Below are 22,376 nucleotides of genomic sequence, written 5' to 3' on the forward strand. Positions count from 1 at the left end.
AATTATGGAAAAAGTGTCAGTCGTATCTTGTGTTAACTTCATGTACAGATTGACATCGTGCACGTGCTCAGTCACGCACTTTTGATAGTAGTCACTGTCCAAAATAACCAGTGCTCCCCCCTTACCGGCTTTGCAGCAGACAATATTTCGATTGCGAGAAATTTGATTCAACCCTCTGGCTCCCTGCGGTTGAAGTTGTTGCTTTTAGGGGCTGGTTTTCTGAAACAATCCTTTATGGCATTCATGGTGATGGTTTCGTATGAATCAAAGATCTTGTGGCTGACAGGAGCCTTAAAGGTGCTTTTGCTTCTCAAATCTTTGCATGTGTGTACCAAGGGAGGACCCGTGGGAGGCCTGACGTTGGTGAAGAAGTGGCGTAGTCTCAGATTCCGCATGAATTTGTACAGACTCACTCCGGTTTCCAATTCAGTGACGTTATAGGTGGGAACAAATGATGTACCTCATTCAAGTGTGGTCATTTGGGAATTGGTTAAAGTCACTTTATAAATATTGATGACTAAGGTTTTTTGCTCCTGGTTGCCTGGGCTATGGATGTGACTGGTTCTTTTGTGGCTTCTGCTCCTCCGGGTTCGACGACGATGACGGGCCTTTCTCTAAAAAAGAGACACCAGATGATGAAGCGGTGGTTTGAGAAACGTTTTCGGTGGTTCTGGATGGTGGAACGTTTCTGGGGGGTCTTCCATATGATGTGCCCCCTTTTTGAGATGTTGATCCATCGGTTGAACTCCCCTCATCTGATGAGGGATTGTTGTAAGGTCTTTGTTGTCTACGTTGAGCGTAGACCTCAGCCCAACTATAGACCTACCCTAATTTGTAGTCCATAGTATCACGTTTGTTTTTTCTGATCTTTATGTCGTTAATTTCCTTTGTGTATTTATCCAATTGGATGTTGATATCCTCCAAAGCTTTTCCCAATTCTTCTTTGGAATTTTCTTATCCAAGTTTTGTTGAATTTGTGTGATTTCTTTTTCCAGATTGTCGATGACTTTCGACACCCAATTGCTCTACTACGGGTAGGCCATTAGAATCTAGTTTGCTTATGACATCCTCTAACAATGTAATATGTTGACTCAAACTATCTGTATGAAGTAAAATATCATCCTGAAAGGCTTGAACGTCCCAAAAATGTGATCCATTATACATTGAAAAACAAGGGCAGCGGTTGCCAATCCGAATGGCATACGCTTATACCTATATACACCAAAAGGTGTAACAAATGTCGTAAGATGTTTTGACTTTTCAGTTAAAGGTATTTGATGATACGCAGAGCGTAAATCGGTCATCGAAAAATACTTACTACCCCCTAATTTGGCTAGCATACCCTGAATTCTTGGAAGGGGATGACAGTCGACATGGATGTTAAGATTTAGAACTCCCAGATCAGCACACAAGCGTATATCCCCAGAACTTTTTTGTGCGACAACAGCAGCTGAAATCTATTCTGAGGACTCAAATTGTTTGATAATGCCCTGAGAACACATGTCATCAAGAAGTTTTTTAAGATCTTCTTTGGCTGAAAGAGGCAATGGTCTAGCTTTTTGTATGACTGGGACCGCATAAAATTTTTAATAACACCAATTTTACTGGAGAACACTAAAGGGAATTTAGCTTGTAATCTTTTGGTCAAATCATTATCATTATTAGTCTCATGAAGTGCTAAAATAGGCATATCACCAAGTGTGAGTGGTTCATCATGCCCAGATCTTAATATGATAGCTAATTTCGCTTGATCCTGCCATCCTAAAATATCACGTCCATTAACTGCAACATAAACCTTTGTGAAAATATTTCTCCCTTTAAATAAAATGCTGTAATCTAAGTATCCCCTCATTATTATGTCATATTCACCAAAAGCTTTCGGGTTGATGGTAGTAGATTTTAATGACTTTTCTGACCAAAATTTATAAAAGGTCTTCTCAGCTAAAATTGTAATGGGATACCCTGAATCTGCCATAACATCTAAATCAATTGTACCTATTTTCAAATCACATATGGGACTCTCCCACGTTTTCTCAGAATCCCCTAATGCATTAATTTTTACAGATGATACAGATACATTACTAATGGCTTCAGATAAAATATCATTCTCAACATCAAGTTGACTGAATTTAACTCATGTTTTGTTAGCATGAGAAACATTATAAAAATGCCCAATTTTCTTACAATTGTTACATCGTTTCCCTTGAGCAGGACAATTAAAAAATTACCTAAGTGAAACTTTGAACCACATCTATAGTAAGTTCCATTTACTCTCTTATTACCTTTTTTAATTACATTCCTGTGTGAAACAAAATGAATTTCATTTGATTCTCAGTGTTGGCGCGTGTGATATAGTGCGTGTAAACCAAAACATACAACAATGGGCTATTATTTTAGTAAGTATCTTGAAGCTTGGTTTAGGGATATCAGTTCTTTAAGTTTGTGTGTAATATTTTGTCAAGCTTGTTTAGTCCTCGTTTGAATTGTTGATGTCTCATCGAGCCTAGTAAAAATGTGACACACCTAAATGGAGAGATCATACCAAACAATATTAGAAATTGGTGAATGGAGAGGTATCTAGGGCTAGATTAAGGTCATTATGCACCTAAGTTAAAACGGTTAAGCGGGCACATGCTCAATTTGATGGCCCTTTTGGATGGCTAAAATATTGTGAAAACCATAGTTACTGGATTTGTTGCAAAACATCATACTGAAGACACAGGGATTTATTACTCGACTTGTTTAGTGGAGATCAAAAGGTGTAGCACCAAGTGAGAATATTAAAATATAACTTACCCTCTGGGTTAATTACTGCAACCTGTTAGTAGAAACAATTCCTATGCTAATATTAATTTTGTGTTCTATCTTGAAGCGGGTGCGCCATTTAAAATGTACAAAAGCCTTTACGCAAAGCACGGATTCAGATGTAGGGTGAAGATTGAGATAAATAAGCTGTCCGGCATATGGCATGCTCATGAATGTCCTCACTATAAATACAAGTCCATTTTGCACGTGAGACAATTAAGAAACCGTTTATAACGAGAAGTTTAGAAGTAGGTGTTTACATTCGAATCAGTTTTGCACTTGTTTTTATTCTAACATCGAGATGATGAATACCAGTATTGTTCTACAAAGTCCAATAGTGAATGTTTTGGTAGATAAGATAATATTTTAAAGAAAGGCAGCCATTTATAAGTCCAACTTTTCTCTAGAACGAAGAGTAATATTAATGTTTTTTATTTCTTTTATCAACAGGAAAAATGGAAGCTTCTACCAGCCTTTCTAAAGGTACTGTAATGATGAACTAATAGATTCTAACATTTTTTTTAAATAATTATTGAGCTACTTAACTTTTCCAAAAATATAACTTTTGTTTGATGCTAAACATAACATGAAGTTTTAGTAAGCACCTGTCCATCCAAAACTTTGTTGTTTAGATTTGTTCTTTTGCTTTTATAGTGTGATTACTTGAGGTTAAATTGACCGGGAGAGCTCCTTTGAGATAATCATTAATCGTCAACTCATTTTTGGGGATCCCTATTGAATTTTCCAAAAACATGTAATTTTATTGTGTAGCCGTCTTATTTTCTCTCCTCTTATACATTGGTCATCCGTTGAAGGGTTTTCCTACTAAGGACTCAAATAGAACATAAATACCTGCTGATGTTGGACTGTCTTACTGACCATGATCCAGAATTATGGTTATCGAGTCACTATTTGTTTGTGAATATAACTGTTTCTTTTGACAGTTCATTTTTTTTAATGAGGAATGAAAAATTTGCTAATTGTCTAAAACTGATTACAAGCCCAGCCACACATGCTAGAACAGTGCATTGGTAGAAACTCTATGCACAGTGGACCTCAGTCTAATTAATTTACTTGTGAGCAAAAGGTTTATACAGCAGTTGTAGCACATTTCTATTCACTACTATTAAAAGATGCTACTAGAACTCCTTTACTGAGGCTTTCCAAGCTTAATCTTTTTATGGTCAGGTTCAAGAGCAGCGTTGTTACCAGACAATTATGTGTTATGTTATGTTATGTATGGATTTGTATCGCGCACTGCTACTCAAGTGTCCTAGCGCGTTTGGGAAAACAGTGACCGAGCAGACTGGGGCGGCTACACCACTTGTTTAAGCAGATATGTTTTCAGAAGTTTTTTAAAGGTGATAAGTTCTTTTGTATGTCTTAGCGTATCCGGCAGGGCATTCCACATGGTGGATGCTCTCACCGCCAGGGACTGACCTCCCAGGTGGGCTCTTCTAAACCTAGGGATTACCAGCCGCCTTTGCGCAGCAGAGCGCAGATGACATGTCGGGAAGTAATAAGCAAACCTAGCACTCAGGTAGGAGGGGCAGGGGCCATGTAGAGCTTTATGTGCCAGGACCAGGGCTTTAAAGCGTACTCGCTGAACAACCGGGAGCCAGTGAAGATCACTCAGTTGCTTGCGGACACTTAGTCTCCTCGGGATGTCAAAGAGGAGCCTGACCACTGCGTTCTGCACAACCTGTAATTTCCCCAAGAGAAATCCAGGAGAGCCAATGTAAAGGGCATTAGCGTAGTCCAGGCGCGAGAGTATGAGCCCTCCAGGTCCTCTATGCCGCCCGCATCTCCCTCTCCATCCGGCGGCATAGGGCATTAAGCATGTGTTCCCAGCGCTCGCTATAGGTTCCTTTCAAAGCCCCAGTGTTTCCTCCCGCCGTATAGCGGTCCACTCAGCCCGAGCCCATGCCTGGAGGGAAGAGGTCCAAGCCCGTGCATTTGGGGAATAGCGCGCTTCCACCGCCTTGCGAGGAGGTGCTTCTCCACCACCAGCCCCAAGTCCAGGAAACGGGACGATACCTTATCCTTGGGTGTCCTCCTGAAATGGTGCAAGATGTACTCGGGCTAATGAAAAGGGTATGGTGCGACCTGTGCATTTCCAGAGCAACTCCCTGATTGCACTCCGGTAAGTGCCTAGTATGGGGCAGCTCCATAGGGACTGGAGGAGTCCCGCTCCTTCCTCATTAGATCTGGGGCAGGACGGGTTTGAACGCCAAAAATGTTGTTAATTAGCTCAGGTGTGAGGTAGGCTCTATGGACAATGTAGAGTTGTATCTGGCGAAATCGCATGTTTCTGGGAATGTGCACCGGACTTTTAAGGACTCTCTCCCACTCTTTATCGGAGAGCGGCCTTCCCAAGTCTCGCTGCCAATTATCCCTGAGAGGGGCTAAACTAGTCGCTGTGTGTGTCCGCAGCGATGCAGCAAACCAGCGAACCAGGTGCCTACCCCTTCCCATGACATTAAGATACTGCATGGTTAAGTGTTGCACAGGCTCCGTCTTTATATCGCCCCATCTCGCAGTCAGCTTTGCTATCAATGAGCAATGCAGTAACCCTCCCCCCACCCCCCTGGGGGTAGCCCCTCCTCTGTTACCAGCTTCTCGTATGTCGCAAGCGCCCCGTCCCGGAAGAGATCGCCAAGCGTTTGGACGCCAGCTTCCCGCCACTCTGCGAGCATGGAGCATGTGAGCACTCCCTCACCCCCCGGGGAACCCTCCAAGGGTATGGTAAGCGCGTATGGAGTCACGCTACGCGTGAGGAACAAGGTCCTTCGGTAACACTTATACGCTACTGTGGGTGGAAAAGCTTAGTTATGCGTTCTAGGGAGTATGGCGGCATTGTTGCGGCTGTATCATCTCTACCCCTGTTTGCTAACCAGCGGGCGACACACTGTAGCTGCGCGGCCAAATAGTAGTGCTCGAAGCTGGGGGCGGACAGCCCACCCTTGTCTGTCGGCAGAAATAGCTTCGCCCTTGCTAGCCTGTGCCTGGATGCGCCCCAGAAAAAATCCCCCAACATCCGGTTGAGCATAGAAAAGAAAGAAGCCGGTATAAATAAAGGCAGATTAACAAAATAGTACAGGAGTCGGGGGAGCATGACAATTTTAGCAAGGGCCACCCTCCCCGTGGCCGTCAGTGGAAGTGTGAACCAAAAGCGCATCTGAGACCGGAGCGTCGCAACCGCTTTCCCAAGGTTCCCGTAAAACAGGTCAGACGGCCGGCGGTATATCTGTATCCCCAGTTACCTAAAAGTGTCAGCTTTCCACTGAATTCGGGTGCCGTCAAGGTGATACCCCGGATCCTCTGTCTCTTCGTTGAATGCATAAAGGCAGGATTTGACCGCATTCACTCGGAGTCCCGAGACATCCGCGAACTTACGCAGCAACTGGGCTAGCTGTTCCGGTATGCATCCCACATCCCTTACAAAAACCAACAGGTCATCCGCATAAAGCGATACCTGGTGGGTTGCATCACCCAACAGAATCCAATCGCCAAGGGTCTGCCTCTGGGCCGCAGCCAAGGGCTCGATACCCAACGCAAACAGTAGCGGGACTGGGGGCATTGCTGTCTGGTGCCCCGGCTCACCGCCACCGCCTCTGAGACATAAGGGCCTAGCCGCACATGAACTACCGGGTTTCTGTAAAGGAGGTCGACCATATGCAGGAATTCCATGTCGAGCTCGTAGCGCGTTAATACTGTCGACAGGTAACCACACTCCAGGCAGTCCAACGCCTTCTCCAAATCCAATATCAGGCACCCTGCCCTAGGCCACTCCCGTGCTGCCTCAGCCGCCACCCTGAAGTATCTCCTACGGTTTAAGGACGTGGATCTCGCCGGCACAAACCCGTTTTGGTCTGAGTGTATTAAGTAGGGGATCATCTGTGCCAGTCGTTCCGCAAGAATCTTAGCGAATACTTTATAGTCCACGTTGAGCATCACCAGTGGCCTATAGGAACCCAGAATTGTGGGGTCCCTGTCCGGCTTAGGCAAGGATTCCAGGTACGTCTCGCGCATGGAGGGAGGTAGCGAGCCCTCCTCTATTGCTGTAGTATACATCTCGAGAAGCAAGGGCACGAGGATTTCCTCGTTTGCTTTATAGTATTCGGCAGGCAGGCCATCTGGCCCGGTGTTTTCCCGGATGCCATAGTTGAATCGCTTCGCCCACCTCTTCCAGTGTGAGGGGGGCACCCACTGCGTCCTTCTGCTCCTCAGAGGCCACAGGCAAAAGAACAGAGTCCAGGAACCCTTCCAGCACCTGTCGGGGTCCGGTACCGCGGGCCTTATATAACTGTGTATAATGGCCGATTAGGGCGTGGTGTATTTCGCGATGCCTGTACACCATCTCTCCCTCGGCCGTGCAGAGCTCCTATCGGGGCGCCCCGCCCCTCCAGCTGTATCAAGCAGACCAGAAGCCGGTCCGCTCTATCCGCCCTAGCGTGCGTTCTGGCCGTATGCGCCGCATAGTTATGGCACCTTAACCTCTCCAAAATGACCGCGTTCCGAGCACGGAGATCTCTGTGTGCGCTTATGCACACCTCCCCCCTCTCCCGCTAGTACTGTAGGAAGTCAGCCTTCAGTTGCGTCAGGGAAGCGGAAAGCGTTTTGCGTATATTCCACGTGGCCCCCATGCAGTGTCCTCGGATAGCAACTTTATGCGCGTCCCATTCTACCATGACCTTATCTAACGGATGCAGAACTGGCCAGAGGTCATGTATACCCTAGTGCGATAGCCAGTTCTGGAACGCCTGCGCTTTGGACACCACCGCTGAAGCTTAAAGGGGGGGGAAAGAGCGACCTAGGTGCACGTCCAGCACCATATTAAAATCCCCGCCGAGCAGCCAGGGGAGGCCAGCATATGGGTAAAGGACTTGGTTCAATTGCGTTAAAAGGAGGGTTGGTCTGCATTTGGGGCATAAAGGGATCCCAAAAGGACTTCCTGACCATTCAGCCGCCCCCGAACCAGAGAATACCTGCCCTCCTTATCCACCTTTGTTTCCTTGCAGATGAAGGGGACGCCCGCTCTCACCCATACCAATGTGCCACACGCATGCGCTGAAAAGACTGTGCCATAAATTTGCCCCCTCCAACGCCTACGGAGTTTATCAAGTTCTGCTTGAGTCATATGGGTCTCCTGTAGGAGGGCAATCCCAACCGCATGTCGCTGCAGATAGGAAAAGACTGAGTAGCGTCTCGAAGGGGTGTGCATGCCAGGGATATTCCAAGGTATTATGTTAATGTGCGTCATGTGTCCGGATGCGCCGCGCCCGTGCGGGGCCAGGGGGGGCCTTCCGGGGGGGGGGGGGGGGCTAGAGGAACCATCCAGAGGAGGGGTATCAGTGTGCCGCAACTGAAACATAGAAACAACTAAAAACAGTGCAACTAGTGGGGCGAGTCCCCAAAGGGGCATACGTTAAACCTCATGGTGAACCACCATCAGTGAAGTATTAGTCCAGCGAAGTAGCTGTTGGGGTTCGTATAACGTCAGCGACCAATCTACACTATGCCCCTATCACGGACCTCCCAGATTCTCAAGAGGTGTATGGTGAGATACAGACTGGTTAATCGCGCAGGGGCGGTGCAGGTCGCTACCGGGAGAGCCCACCGGTACATCATCTGCGCAGCGCTTCTGGATCGCAGTGCAGCAAATCAAGCCTCAAGTGTTAAACCACATTTTAACAAATGGCACAACAGACGCACTTGATACATAACAGAATGCAACAGCGCGCACGCAAACATGCTTAGAAAGATACGGAATGTGGAATGTTCAGGGGCATGGGCCCTGCGGAGCCGCCGCACTCCACCGTTGGGGTCACATGAGCTGATCAGCCGTCTGGGGTGTTACTTCGGGCATGTTCAAGTCTTCGCTTTGGATATCACAGTAGACGGGGACGACAAGCCACTCGCTCCCGGGTCGCTACGTCTCTGGGAATCCATTTGGACAGGACTGTTCGTTGCCCCAAGGGTTGGCACCATCTCAAGCGCCTCCTGTCTTTCCGGTCTCATCTTCTCCGGGCTGGGCAGCTGGGCCAAGGACCGTATTCCGGGCCTGCAGGTCTTGTTCCTGTCCATTGCCCAGTCTCCTCCAGCCAGTCCCAAACATCCGATGGGGCATCAAAAAACGGGGCACCCTCCTTCGAGACCACACGAAGGCTAGAGGGGAACAACAAAGAATAGGGCAGCTCGAGTTCTTTCAGTTGTCTTTTCACCGCCATGTATGTGCTCCTCCGCCTCTGAACTGCTGCCATATAGTCTGGAAAAAACATCACCCGGCTATTTCCCACCGTAAGGTCACCCGGTTTCCTGGTTTCACGGAGCACTACATCCCGGTCGAGGCTGCTGTGCGCCCTCTCGACTTCGAAGTGCGGAGACAGCACCCCGGGGGTAAGAGTTCTCGTAGCCAAGTCTCAGCGTACTGCTCCAGGCTACTCTGCTCCTCCCCCTGCAGGAGGCCAACCACACGGACATTGTTGCGCCGGGAGCGCCCTTCTGCATTCTCTATGCGGTCTTCAAGCACATGAACCCTGTCAATGATGTCCTGGAACGCTGAAGTGTGATTTTGTACCACGGGGCGCAGTTTTGCAGCGTGAATCTTTCTGGATTCACTATGCTGTGCATATTCCGCGGTCTTGTGGTTGGGTCCGGATTCGTAGTCTTTTCTTTGGGTTTTTTTTTTTTTCGTCGCCCAGGTGGGCGTCGGCGTCGGCGTCGGCGTCGGCGTCGGCGTCACCCCTTCTTGGGTGTATTTCCGGTGACGTCGGCATGCTTCCTGCGGAAGGGCGCCATCTTCAGATTCTATTTTCCGCGGTCGGGTCTGGATCGTTCCCGTTGGGCTCCAGACATTTTTAGAGAAAGTACTAGGAAAAGATTGAAATTGAAGAAGATATCGAAAGAAGAAGACTACGAAAGACTTCGCAGAACACTGACCAGCGAAAGGAAGGAGAAATCATCGAGGACTTCGACGATCGTCGACGTCCGCGTGGCCAGGAAGCCTAAACACTCGATGATGGACAACACGCCGTTCAAGTTCTGCCCTAACTGCCACCACAAGTTCGCGTAGAAAGACCAACACCCGGTGTGCAACCTTTGCTTACTGGTAGACCACAGAAGCGAGGACTGCAACGCCTGCTTTGCCTTCGCCTCGAAGACCCTTCGTGTGAGGAAGAGCCAGAGGGTAGCGCACGCCACCCTCCAAGGAAAAGCCCCGAAGCCATCGCTGTACGAGCTGGGGATTTCCTCGGAGGAAGAGGACCGATTACACGAAGACTTCTGATAAGGTAGGAGACTCATCGTTCCCCAAGAGCACAAGAGACTCTGAGTTTTGAAAAAACGAGGGCAAGACCCCGAAAGCGCCGACGCAGAGACACCTGGCGTCCGCGGCTACCCTCAGGCCCACCGGATCCTCTGAGAAGGAGTCCCTGGCGCCGAGAGCTGTCGTCAAAGATCGTCCCCGAAAAGGACCGATCGACGTCGAGGGAGAAATACCCGAAAGGCTCGACGCCGTACAGGGACCCGAAACCCAGTTCGACGTCCAAGTCCTCGACGCCGAAACTCTCACAGCCGAGCCAGGCGCCGAAGAGGGTGGCCGAACAATCCGGCGCGGACAACGCGGCCGAGATGGAAAAGAAAAAACGGCGACTATAAGCCGAAATGGAAAACATCTTGCAGCGGAAGAAAGAGTTCGACCCCAAGATGAGAGCCTTCACGATTCCCCACAAGACCAAGTCACCCATGCTAGAACTGGTCGAGGAGGAAGACGAACATGTCGAGGAACATGAGCCTGGCGCCGAAATGGTCGACGACCAGTAAGAGGACGAGAACCCCTACGAAGCTTACAGCTATGAGGAGGAAGAGGACAGCAGGTTGGACGCCGAGTCGGCCACCTCTGACCCGCAGGAGGAGGATTACCTGGACGTCGACACCGAGAGCCCGGAAGAGGCGGTCGACACATACCCCTCGAGACCATCGCCGCCGGACGACATCGGGGCTTACAACTCGGTGATAAGGTCTGCGGCAGCAGCTTTCAAGCTCAAGCGAGGAGAAGCAGAAAGCAGACTTTCTCTTCGAGACATTACTCCCCACGCAAACAAGGAGCCAGTATCTACCGATGCTCGACAGCGTCTTGGCGCAGGGGATGGAGGCATTCAGGGAGCCCGCAACATGCAAGGCAGTCACTCCCAGAACGGAAAAGAAGTATAAACATTCATCAAAGGACCCGGCCTACATTCGAGGCGTGGTCTCAGCCGACTCCATCATCACGGCCACAGCAAGGAAGAGGGCCAACGTGGCCACTACTTCTGGACCACCTCCTGATAAGGAGAGCAAAAGGATGGACTTAGTGGGCAGAAGGATCGAACGGAATGCCGCGACCCAATGGCGCATGGCTAATTCCAATGCCCTCATAAACAGGCACATGTACCAGATCATGGAGGAGCTAGGAAAGCTCGTGAAATACCTACCCCAGGAGGCCAGGCAGAAGGCAGAGAAACTGGTGGAAGACGGGAAGAATGCGGCAAATTGTTGCCTCAAGACGGCCCTGGATGGAGCAGACACCTCCAGCAGGCTCATGATGATGGGTGTCACGGAAAGAAGACACGGATGGCTCAGAATCTCGGGCTTCAAGCCTGAGGTGCAACACAGCATCTTGAACACTCCGTTCAACGGCGAGACGCTGTTCAGGGCAACAGTTGATGACAAACTCAGTCAGCTTAAGAAAGACAATGAAACTGCACGATCCATGGGGGCTTTGCAGTTCAGAGGCAACAAGAAGGGCACCCAGTCACGGAGGCCCGGCGGAAGAGGTGGAAACCAGCCAGGAAACTTCACACCAGGCTTTCCAACAGACGCACCATGCGGACTCGCAGGGGCAACAGGGTCAACAGAAGCAGTCCTGGCAGTACCAGTCAAGGGGCCAGTCCTTTCGAGGGAGAGGAAATGGACGAGGACAGCATAAAAGAGAGGGCCAGCAGCCCGCCTCTAAATGACTTCAGAAACATCCGTGCGCCCGCCAACAGAAAGGATCCCAGGGGGCAGCACGTACAAAGGGGTCAGGACACAATGGACAACTACCACCACAAAACACCAGTGGGTGGAAGATGAAGACTCTACCTCCAGGAATGGAGAGAGATCACATCAGACAAATGGATACTAAACATCATCCAATTCGGGTACTGCTTAGAGTTGGAGGGGAGACCAACAAGCAGGAGACCAAAGCGAAAGCCACTAGCAATAGAACAGCTACAGCGGCTTCAGGAAGAAGCAAGAGAGCTCCTACAAAAGGAGGCCATAGAACGGGTTCCCTTCAAAGAAAGAAACAAGGGAATATACTCAACGTATTCCTCGTGCCAAAGGTTGACGAGACAATGAGACCCATTCTGGACCTCAGGTTCCTGAACACATTCATAAGAACACAGAAATTCAAAATGACCTCCCTGCAGGAGGTGCTACCGCAATTGCAGATTGGGGACTTCATGGTCACGATAGACCTCAAGGACGCCTATCTGCACATACCAATGAACATAAAGCACAAACATATGCTCAGGTTCACAGTCGGAGAAAGCCACTACCAGTTCACAACACTAGCCTTCGGTCTAAAGTCAGCACCAAGGGTCTTCACAAAGTGCCTCGCGGCAGTCGCAGCGCACCTACGAAGGCAAGGAATACACGTATATCCTTACCTGGACGACTGGTTAGTGAAAGCAAACTCGTACAAGAAATGCAAGAAAGACGCACTTACAGTGACGAGCACGCTGATAAACCTGGGGTTCTCTATCCATTGGAAAAAATCGTCAATGGAGCCGGAACAGGTAAAGATCTTCCTGGGGGCACAGATCAACACCTTACAGGGCAGGGTGTTCCCCAGCGACAAGAGAGCAGGGGCCCTGGTGAGGGAAACTCACCTCTACCAGAAGGGACAAGCTCGGACAGTGAGGACTGCGAGCAAGATCTTGGGGATGATGGGATCATGCATCCACCTGGTACCAAATGTACGACTTCACATAAGACCCATCCAAGAATGGCTCCAGGAACAATGGTCACAAGCTTTAGGAGGTTGGGAGGATCTATTGGTTGTGACGCACGCAGTGCAGAAGGAAATGGCATGGTGGGCCATGGAGAACATAGCAAAGGGGAAGCCTCTTACACCCCCAACACCAACAGTGACCATCACCACAGACGCATCCCTGAAGGGGTGGGGCGCTCACATGGAAGAGCTCAAAGTGAGGGGTCTGTGGACACCGACAGATGCGACAAAGCACATCAATTATCTAGAATTGAAAACAATCTTCCTGGCACTGAAAGCCTTCCAAACAAGACTGTACAAGCACAGGGTGCTGCTGCGGACAGACAACACCACAGCGATGTTCTACATCAACAAGCAGGGTGGAACACAGTCAACAATGCTTTCGAAACTGGCGCAGGAGATATGGAGATGGGCCATCCCCCTCAGGATAGACCTTCTGGCCATACACCTACCGGGGAAGGAGAACATTCAGGCAGACTGGCTCAGCAGACAGACATCGGCATCCCACGAGTGGGAGCTCAATGCTCAGGAGACGAAGTGGTTGTTCAACAAGTGGGGAACGCCATCAGTGGACCTGTTTGCAACACGCCAGAATGCCAAATGCCAAAGCTTCGCATCCAGACAACCCGAAGAGGGGTCCCTTGGGAATGCCCTATGGATAGATTGGTGCGGGACATTTGTTTACGCTTTTCCCCCCGATACCACTGATACACAGAGTACTGAGCAAGTGCAGAGCGAGCAACATGACCCTGATACTGGTCGCACCACAGTGGGCCAGACAGACATGGTACTCGCAGATCATGGAGATGGCACAGAGTGCACCCCACAGATTCGGAAGAAGAAAGGACCTGCTCTCCATGCACAACGGAGAAGTACTGCACCCAGAGCCAGAGAGCCTGAGCCTAGTAGCGTGACTCCTGAAGACATAGAATTCGCACACTTGAGGCTGCCAGAGGGCACCCTCAGGGTCCTTCGGGAGGCACGAAGGCCCAGCACACGGAAGTGCTACGGGGCAAAGTGGAAGAGATTCACAATATGCTGCAGGAAGGAAAAACTTCACAATAAAATGAAGAGGGACTCCACAGTGCTTAAATACCTCACGCACTTACTGGAGAAAAAACTCAGCTCGTCCTCCTTAAGAGTCCACCTGGCAGCGATAGTCGCCTATACAAGGGGTGAGATGGGCAGGAGTTTCTTCACGTCACAGGTTGTGAAGAGATTCCTGGAAGGATCGAAGAGGATCGCGCCACCCAAGAGGGTGCCGCCACCGGCATGGAACTTGAACATAGTCCTGACGGAACTCATGAAGGAGCCCTTTGAACCACTCCACAAGGCATCACTAGAAATGCTGACCATGAAGACAGCTTTCTTGGTTGCAATAACGTCCTTACACCGAGTGAGCGAGCTTCAAGCGCTAACGCTGCAGGAACCATACATACAAATACACAATGACAGGGTTGTGAGGAGGACTGACCCACACTTCTTTCCAAAGGTGGTGTCCAAATTCCACATGAACCAGTCCATACAGATACCGAGTTTTTTCCAAAAACCAACAAATAGCGCAGAGCGAGCCCTACACACCTTAGACGCCAGAAGGGCGGTCATGCACTATATCGAGAGGACAAAGGGACACAGGAAGACAAAGCAGTTCTTCGTGTCATTCGCCAACAGTTTAATGGGAAAGGCTGTAACCAAGAACACTATTGCACGATGGATCGCGCAAACAATCCAACTCTGCCACAAACGGGCAGGGCAAGAACTAGCAGAGGGGCCACGTGCCCACTCCACTAGGAAAAAAGGTGCTACAATAGCCTTCCTGGCTAATACACCCATACAAGACATATGCCTGGCGGCAATATGGGCTTCGGTGCACACATTCACGAAGCACTACTGCGTGGATGTTCAGATGAACAAAGAAGCACAGGTCGGACAAAGGGTGCTCCAGCACATTTTCAAAAACCAAAGCTCATCTTCCACCCAGCTGCCACAAAAATGAGAAACCGTTACAAAATCTATGCACAGCATAGTGAATCCAGAAAGATTCACGCTGCAAAACGAATAGTTTTTTTACCTGTCTGTGTAGTTTTGCAGCTTGATGATCTTTCTGGATTCACTAGCGAACCCACCCACCTCCGCCAGAAAGATGAGGCTGGAGAGGAAAGAGGTGGTCAAAAAAAAAAAAAAAAAGAAGTAGAAAGACCTTTATGTACAAAGCGGTTAATAACTTCACCTACATAGAACATTGCCATCACTTCGGAGACGAGAGAAACACGGAAAAAAGAATCCGAAGATGGCGCCCAAGGGTAGGAGCTTCCGCAGGAAGCATGCCGACGTCACTGGAAATACACCCAAGAAGGGGTGACGCCGACGCCCACCTGGGCGACGAAAAATAAAATAAAAAAAAAAACAAAGAAAAGACTACGAATCCGGACCCAACCACAAGACCGCGGAATATGCACAGCATAGTGAATCCAGAAAGATCATTAAGCTGCAAAACTACACCGACAGGTAAGAAACTATTCGTTCTTGAGGCGACTGATTTTGCGTGGCAACCGACTCCGCCAGCTTACGGTGGTCGGCATGAAGAAGAGTGAAGTCGGATGTGACTTTGTCGATCCGGGCCTCCAGCGACACTTTTGTTAGTTCCAGTGTAGTGCCAATGCGTTCCACCGCTGCCAACACTGAGTCCATTTTAGCTGCAAGGGTCGCCGCCTCCGGCTCCATAGAGCCGCTCTGGTGTCCGTGAGAGACCCCAAGTCCATCAGCTTTTTGCTGCCTGTTTTGTGAATTGTCCCTTAGCCGGCCCATCACCAGCTGTTGTGCTGTAGGCATCCGCAGTTACTCGCCAAGTCGGTCGTGCGCAATCGCCTATTTTCGGCTCCAAAGCCGCCACCCAGACGTCCGAGCCTCACCAGCTCCTCGGCGGCGCAGGTTGGAGATAGGAGGCACACTTCCCGGAGCAGGCGCCGTCTTCGCCAGGGGGCCGTGCCACAGGATGGTGGGACTCGCTTCGATGGCAGCGCAGGTGATGGCCCTACTGCCCCTCACTGCACCAGGTTTATCTGCCTCCGGACACCTCCTCTCCTGCCCCGCGTCAGAACAAGTTTCATTGAAATTTATTGCGTCCAGGCCAGAAAAAGGCATACACACTGTAGTATCATTTACAACACTGCAGACCTCAATGGACCTAAATAATTATGCCCGTTAGGGACTGTGTATTATTTTGACAACTTTTTTTTTGTACACATTTGTAATTTTGGTACAGTATTCCTGATAGTTGCCTTGTGGGAATGCTGATGAACTAATACAGGTCAATAGTTCCGAGTTGGGTAAGGTGACAAGTCTATGATAAAGGTTATAAGCTTTATTGTTTATAATGAAAAGTTATGATAAAGGCAGCAGGCCTGACAAATTGATTGCGAAAAGCGTTTGTTACATTTTTTTCTTTTTTTTTGAGTTTCAAAAACCTTTATTGATTATATGCTCAATGGTACAATGCATTGCAAATAAAAAAGGGAGATGCATTTTCCAATGCTAGTATATGCATTGACTTTTGGAGATCAGTATCGCACAGTGCTATGTATACAACCCAAACTCCGCCCCACCCTGTACATCCCTCAAGTCAATTCTTGGCAAAGAACTTGTAACCTAAATTGTCCATCTTCGGGTCACATCAATTTCCAGCACTGTCCCAGGCACCACGAAGCAGTACATCTTGGTTAACGGCATCTCTGTTCTTCGAAACACATCGTTATACTTATTGAACAGTTCTCCAGCCCCCTCCCCCTTCCCGCCTCCCTAAAAAAGGCAGCTTGATGCTCTCGACCAAACATATTCCCTCATCCGCCCGTTTCAGTGTTGTGCTATACTGTCTCTTTCCCCTCCAGAGTGTTCTTGTGAAGTTTGGGAACTCGGCCCTGTTTCCGGCGACTTCTCCCCCCCCCTTCCTCGGTTGCCGTCTGCGCTAGTTGATACTCTGTGAGTGGACCCCAAATATCTTTAGGACGCGACTTATGAGGAAGCGTGTCATCGGAATTCTGCAAATGATCCTGCCATGTGGACATGTCGTGAATCAAGTCCTCAAATTTCGGGGCTCTGCCTCTCCCCCATTGGCATGCCACCTGGCGCTTTGCTAACAGTAGTCCCAGTGCTTGGAATTTTTTGTGTATCGTCTGAATTTCCTGAGTTAGGCCCAAAAGAGCAGTAAGGGGGCATGGATCAATTTGGGTGCCCAGCATGGTTGAGAGTCCCTGAAATGTGTGTGTCCAGTAAACCCTCACCTGGGGGCTGCTCCATGCAAAGTGGAAGAACCCTGCGCCGTGCTGGCCTCATCGCATGCACGCATCGTTGTCCCGAAGGCGGAACCTGTAAAGCCTAGCCGGGGTGTGGTATAGGCGGTCTAGGAATTTAAAGTGAATAAGCCGTAGCCTATTATTGCTAGTCACTGCCTCCGTCTGTGCACAGCTAAGTTCCCACTGGTCGTCTGTCAGTGTGACCTGCAAATCAACCTCCCATTCCCGCCTGGCTCTTGCGTGTGTGGTTGTAGGTGGGGTGCGCGCATGACCATATATTAGAGATACAGTGTGCTGAAGGTTATCTGCCTGCAATAGCACGTGTAATGGAGCCAATATCTCCGGCTCCTGTGGAAAGTCGGGGTGGCAGCCTTCACACTCTGTTGAAGCCAGGTACACATGAATACATCCATAAACGACGGGGCATGGGAGGCAAAGAATTGTTCTTTGGTACGAAAGCGACCTTCCATGTAAAGATCCGCCCATCTATGGAAGTTAAGTGTCTCTAGCAGCTTACGGAAAAGCCCTTCATAGGTATCTTGCAACAGCGGGTCGCGCTGCAGGGATATCTTAGGTAAGTACAACATGGGTATTTCCAGCCGATTAGCAATACGTTGCCACGCCAGTAAAGTGCAGTCCACCGTAGGGGGGTCTTTCTCCCTCTGCTTCACAGCCGTGAAGAGATAGCATGTCGTAGGTGTTGGGGCCATATAGCCATCTTCCACTGCCAAGTGGGGCATGAATGGCTAGGGGGTGGAACCAGTACGTGGCAAAATGCGCTAGTGCGCAGTAGTAATAAATTAGGAACATCACCCTCCCTGATGGTACGGCAGCATCAAAGTATTACGTTTCAGCCGTGCCTGCTTCCCTACCCAAATGAGTCTAATAAGTTGCAAGTGAAGCGATTGGGGAAAAAAAGGGCCTGGGGTGGTAAGGTATGTTAATGAAGAGGTACAGTAATTTGGGGAGTATGACCATTTTAATTAAGGAGATTCTTCCTGTCATGGAGAGCGGGAGGCGCAGACAGTTAGTGATATTGTCCGTGATTTTATCCATAGCTGTGCCATAATTAAGCCGCATGTCCCGGTCTCTGGTAATCCGGATGCCCAAATATTTCACCTCGTCATCTTCCCTTGTCAGTGGGTAATCCAGCTGATGCTGTGGGATATTATCAGTGAGGGGGAAGACTGCAGATTTGGACCAATTGATCTGCACTCCAGAGATGGATCCGAATTTAGTGATCTCCCCGAGTATAGGGCTTAGGTTCTCTTGCGGCTTGTGGACATATAGCGTCATGCCGTCCGCATTTAGGGAAATGAGTAGTTGTCGAGATGGGTAAATTAGCGCTCTATGATTGTGGTGTTGTCGTAATTTAGCGGCTAGGGGCTTGATGGCCAGGGCGAATAAAATGGGGGACAAGGGGCAGCCTCTAGGTACAGGGAAAGGAGTGGATTTGGCACCGTTCAGGAGGACTGAGGCCATTGGGTGGGTATAGAGCAACTGGATCCATTGGAGGAAGACTGGTGGCATCCCCATAGGTCCAAGCGTACCCAGAAGGTAGTCCCACTCCAGGGAGTTGAACGATTTGGTAGCGTCTAGGAATACCGCCACCGCCGAACACTTCGGGTCTACATCCTGAAGTACCACTGCCAAAGTGCGGAGATTGTGTGACGTGGCTCTGGTTGGGATGAAGCCTGTCTGTCTGGCAGCGCCAGGCGTTGCATTAGCAGGTTGATTCGGGTTGCTAGAACTTTGGCCAGTATCTTAGTATCTCTGTTCAGGAGAGATAAGGGTCGATAGGAATCGCAACAATGCAAGGGTTTCCCCGGTTTTAATAAGGACATTATAAGCGATTCACGCATTGTTGTGGGTAGGCTGCCTTCTTCCAGTGCTGCATAATATACTTCTTTCAGTATCGGTGCCAGCACACTGGCATATGTTTTATAAAACTCTATGGGCAGTCCATCTGACCCTGGTGCCCGACCAGATTTCATCTGCATAATGGCGTCCGTTATTTCGTCGAGCTCTAGGTCTAAGCTAAGAAATTTCCTCTGCGTGTCTCCCAGCCAGGCCCAGAGCAGTGTCTTCGAAATAGTTGGGCAGGTGTAAGGGGGAGCGTTTGTTAAAGTTAATGTTTAAGGGTGATTGTCATAACTCAGTATTAAAACCTATGGACAGGTATTTTTTTACATGGAACCTCACAGATTGTCATTGTAGTCCAGCATTTTGGTGCTGGATACCCCTCTAACAAACTTTGGGTATAGAAGATTTGTGATTGTCAGAATCATTGTTAGATCCTCCTAGGAGGGGTCATATTTTGCTCGAACAACTGTAATTTTTAGACTATTTCGTTGTATGACTGTATGCCTGATGGTTTTCTTGTGGGAAAGCTTATGCTCAATACTGGAGTCCTCAGTTGGTTATGGTGTGTTAACAGCTACAATGCTGATTGGTTCACTAGGAAAAATCATTTCCATTGCCATAGGTCTAATCTGTTCATCATTAAAAGGTATAATAAATACATTAGGCTTGACATATTAATTGTGAAAAGCATTGGTTTAAATCAACAGGCATTTAAGGGTGGATTGTAAAAGCCTGCATATAGGTATTTAATTACACAAGATGTCAAAGCACCGTTGTATGGAATGATTTTGATGTTGGTTACTGCCTCTGACATATCCTAAAGGGAGAAGATTTGCATTGCAGTATTTCTTGCTAGAATCTCTTCTTAAATGTCTACAAAGATCCTGTAATACAAAAGTCATAAAAAATATAACCATGTCTATCTATCTATCTCCATAGAGAGCATTTGAGTCTGCCCTCTTCTGCCCTAAAAACATCTTAATGTTAAAAAACAATAAATTCATAATTAGCAATCTATAAGTGACATTTCAATTACAAATACATAGATTGCCTAAATCCCAATCCTTTTACAATTATTTTAGTCACTTAACCGCGTTATCGCAGTTGCGAATAATCCAAAACAATTAAAAAAGAGAAGCCGGCGACCAAGATGGCCGCACGGCGTCCCGGCTCCGCCGACCTTCTTCCCTAACCGCCTGATTTGCTCGCCTGCCCCGTGCGAGAACGGAGCTTCTGCGCGTCGGAGGGGACGCCGAGATGATGCGTCCGACTCCGGAGAAAATCTGCGCTCCATGGACGGAGATGTGCTCCTTCGCGCGGGGCGGCCCGCCCGATGCCAGCGGCGGGACCTCGCGCTGCACTGCACCCGGCCGCCAGTTCAACAACAGCGGCCACACGGACCCGTGAGACGCCGGTCTCCCGTCATGGAGGCCAATATACCCCTCGACACCGCTGGAGCCCGCTACCGGCGCGATGCACGGTCCCTCTGTGCTGATTGCTTCTCCCCCCTCCCCCCCCCCCCCAGCACATTTCATCGGCAGCCGGACAATGGGAACTGCTCTTTGTTTCCCTGGAGGTACATTGCTTGCTTGCACACATTGAACTGTGATTTACGTTCCGGCTCACTGGTGCCGGTGGGGGCACGATGCTACTGTGTTACTTCTCGTGCTGGGGGGGGCCGTATGCACTACCCAGTGGTGGGGGAGAATGGCATCCTGTGTTACTTTATTGTTGGGGCACCGGCGAATCGCAATCCTCTATCTGGCGGGGGCCGGCGACTCCGAAGCCTGTCTGTACTGCGCCGTGGTGGTGCTCCCTGAGAAAGTGGCGACTCGATGGGTTCTATCTAGTTGTGGCGGCGGTCGGGTGTATTGGATGCTGGGGGATGGCGAATGAATACCCCCAAGGGGCCGAAGAAATACATTCTGGAAATGGCGTGAGGATGTTCTGATTGCCTTTGGACCAATGCTTAATTGTAAGCCGCCACCAGCTTTGCCCGTCACTCCTTGTGGGATTAATGTCACGGCTCCCTGGGAAGGGGCTGCGGCCGGATGTGGATGCGATTTCATGGTGGCTGCACTGCGGACATGCTCCCTTAGGAGACTCCTTGGTGGCTCATAGCGGATCAACTACAGGATAACTGGCCCCGTGGGTGACGGTTGATGGCGGTTGGGCGGACCGCTCCGTGCGACGTCGAAGAGGCTTTGGTTTCTCCTGGAATGACTTGGGTGCTCCAGTTTGTACTTTTCTGGCCCGGCCCGGCATCACATGACTGGTGTAATCTGTACCATTGATCTTGGGTGCCCGTGCGAGTCGAGTGTGCTCGGGGCGCCATTGTTGCTACTTGGGGAGATCTATACTCTCCTGTGGGACTTGAAATGCATAGCGATGAATAATATCCTGTTTAAGTGGGTGCTCCCAATGTTATGACTTTACTCTCTGAGCAATTGAAACATTGTGAAATGAATGGATGATTGGGTTATTATTAAGGTCATAACTCCATTACTAAAGTGACTAACTGTAGTTATGGATGCGTACTCTTTTTGGTTGAATAAATCTTTACTCTCCACTTATAAAAATGAATGAATGTGAAGAGGATGATGAGGTTAATATAATGGCATATAGCATCTGCAGAGATGGAAAGGGTACTACTCACTAAGGTAATTCTTTGTAGATAGGGATGTGTACTTTTAGTGGTTGAATACATTGTTATTCTCCACATATAAGAATGAATGACTGTGAAGAGGTTGAATGAAGGGGGGTCTTTTTTCTTTCTTTTTTCTTATTTCTCTGTTCTTCTTTTTCCTTCTTCTTTTTTCTTTTTCTCCTGGCTTCTTTTCATTTTTTCCTCCTTCTCTTCTACTTCTATCTCCTATGTATTGTTTACAAAGTTTCTCCAAACGAAGAGGGTGTTACTACAAAAAGCAATAATTATGATTAAGCCATGGCAATGTATGCAATGTTTCTTCAAGAAAATGATGTTTAAAGACTTACTGGATATCTTGTGTTTCTGTTTTAATTTTATTTACAGATCGTTATGTTTTTAATACGGGGCTGAGGAAGGTGGTACATAAAAGCAAGATCCACCGAAACGCGTTGACACGTTTGGTTTTTTGCATTGACTGTTTTTAGATAAGATTTTCTCTTTTTTAATTGTTTTGGATTATTTACAACTGCGATCACGCGGTTCAGCGACTAAAATAATTGTAAAAGGATTGTGATTTAGGCAATCGATGTATTTGTAATTGAAATGTCACTTAAAGATTGCTAATTATGAATTTATTGTTTTTAACATGATTTAAATAAATCGGATCGAAATTGTGATTTACATTGTCAAGGCTAATTATTGATGAAGTACTGCTTATTCTGATAATATTTAC

General features: G+C 48.5%; 1 protein-coding gene across 1 annotated transcript in view; it reads left to right on the forward strand.

The window, feature by feature from the left end:
- Positions 1–22,376, forward strand: part of POLR3B (RNA polymerase III subunit B) — a 1,027,565-nt gene that overhangs the window by 166,441 nt on the left and 838,748 nt on the right. The window contains exon 2 of the mRNA XM_086921773.1: positions 3,256–3,288. Within this exon, the coding sequence (XP_086777899.1) occupies positions 3,256–3,288 (33 nt within the window). The remainder of the gene's footprint in view (positions 1–3,255; positions 3,289–22,376) is intronic.

The sequence above is a fragment of the Lissotriton vulgaris genome, chromosome 1_1, assembly GCF_964263255.1.
Source record: "Lissotriton vulgaris chromosome 1_1, aLisVul1.2, whole genome shotgun sequence".
Classification (NCBI taxonomy): Eukaryota; Metazoa; Chordata; class Amphibia; order Caudata; family Salamandridae; genus Lissotriton; species Lissotriton vulgaris.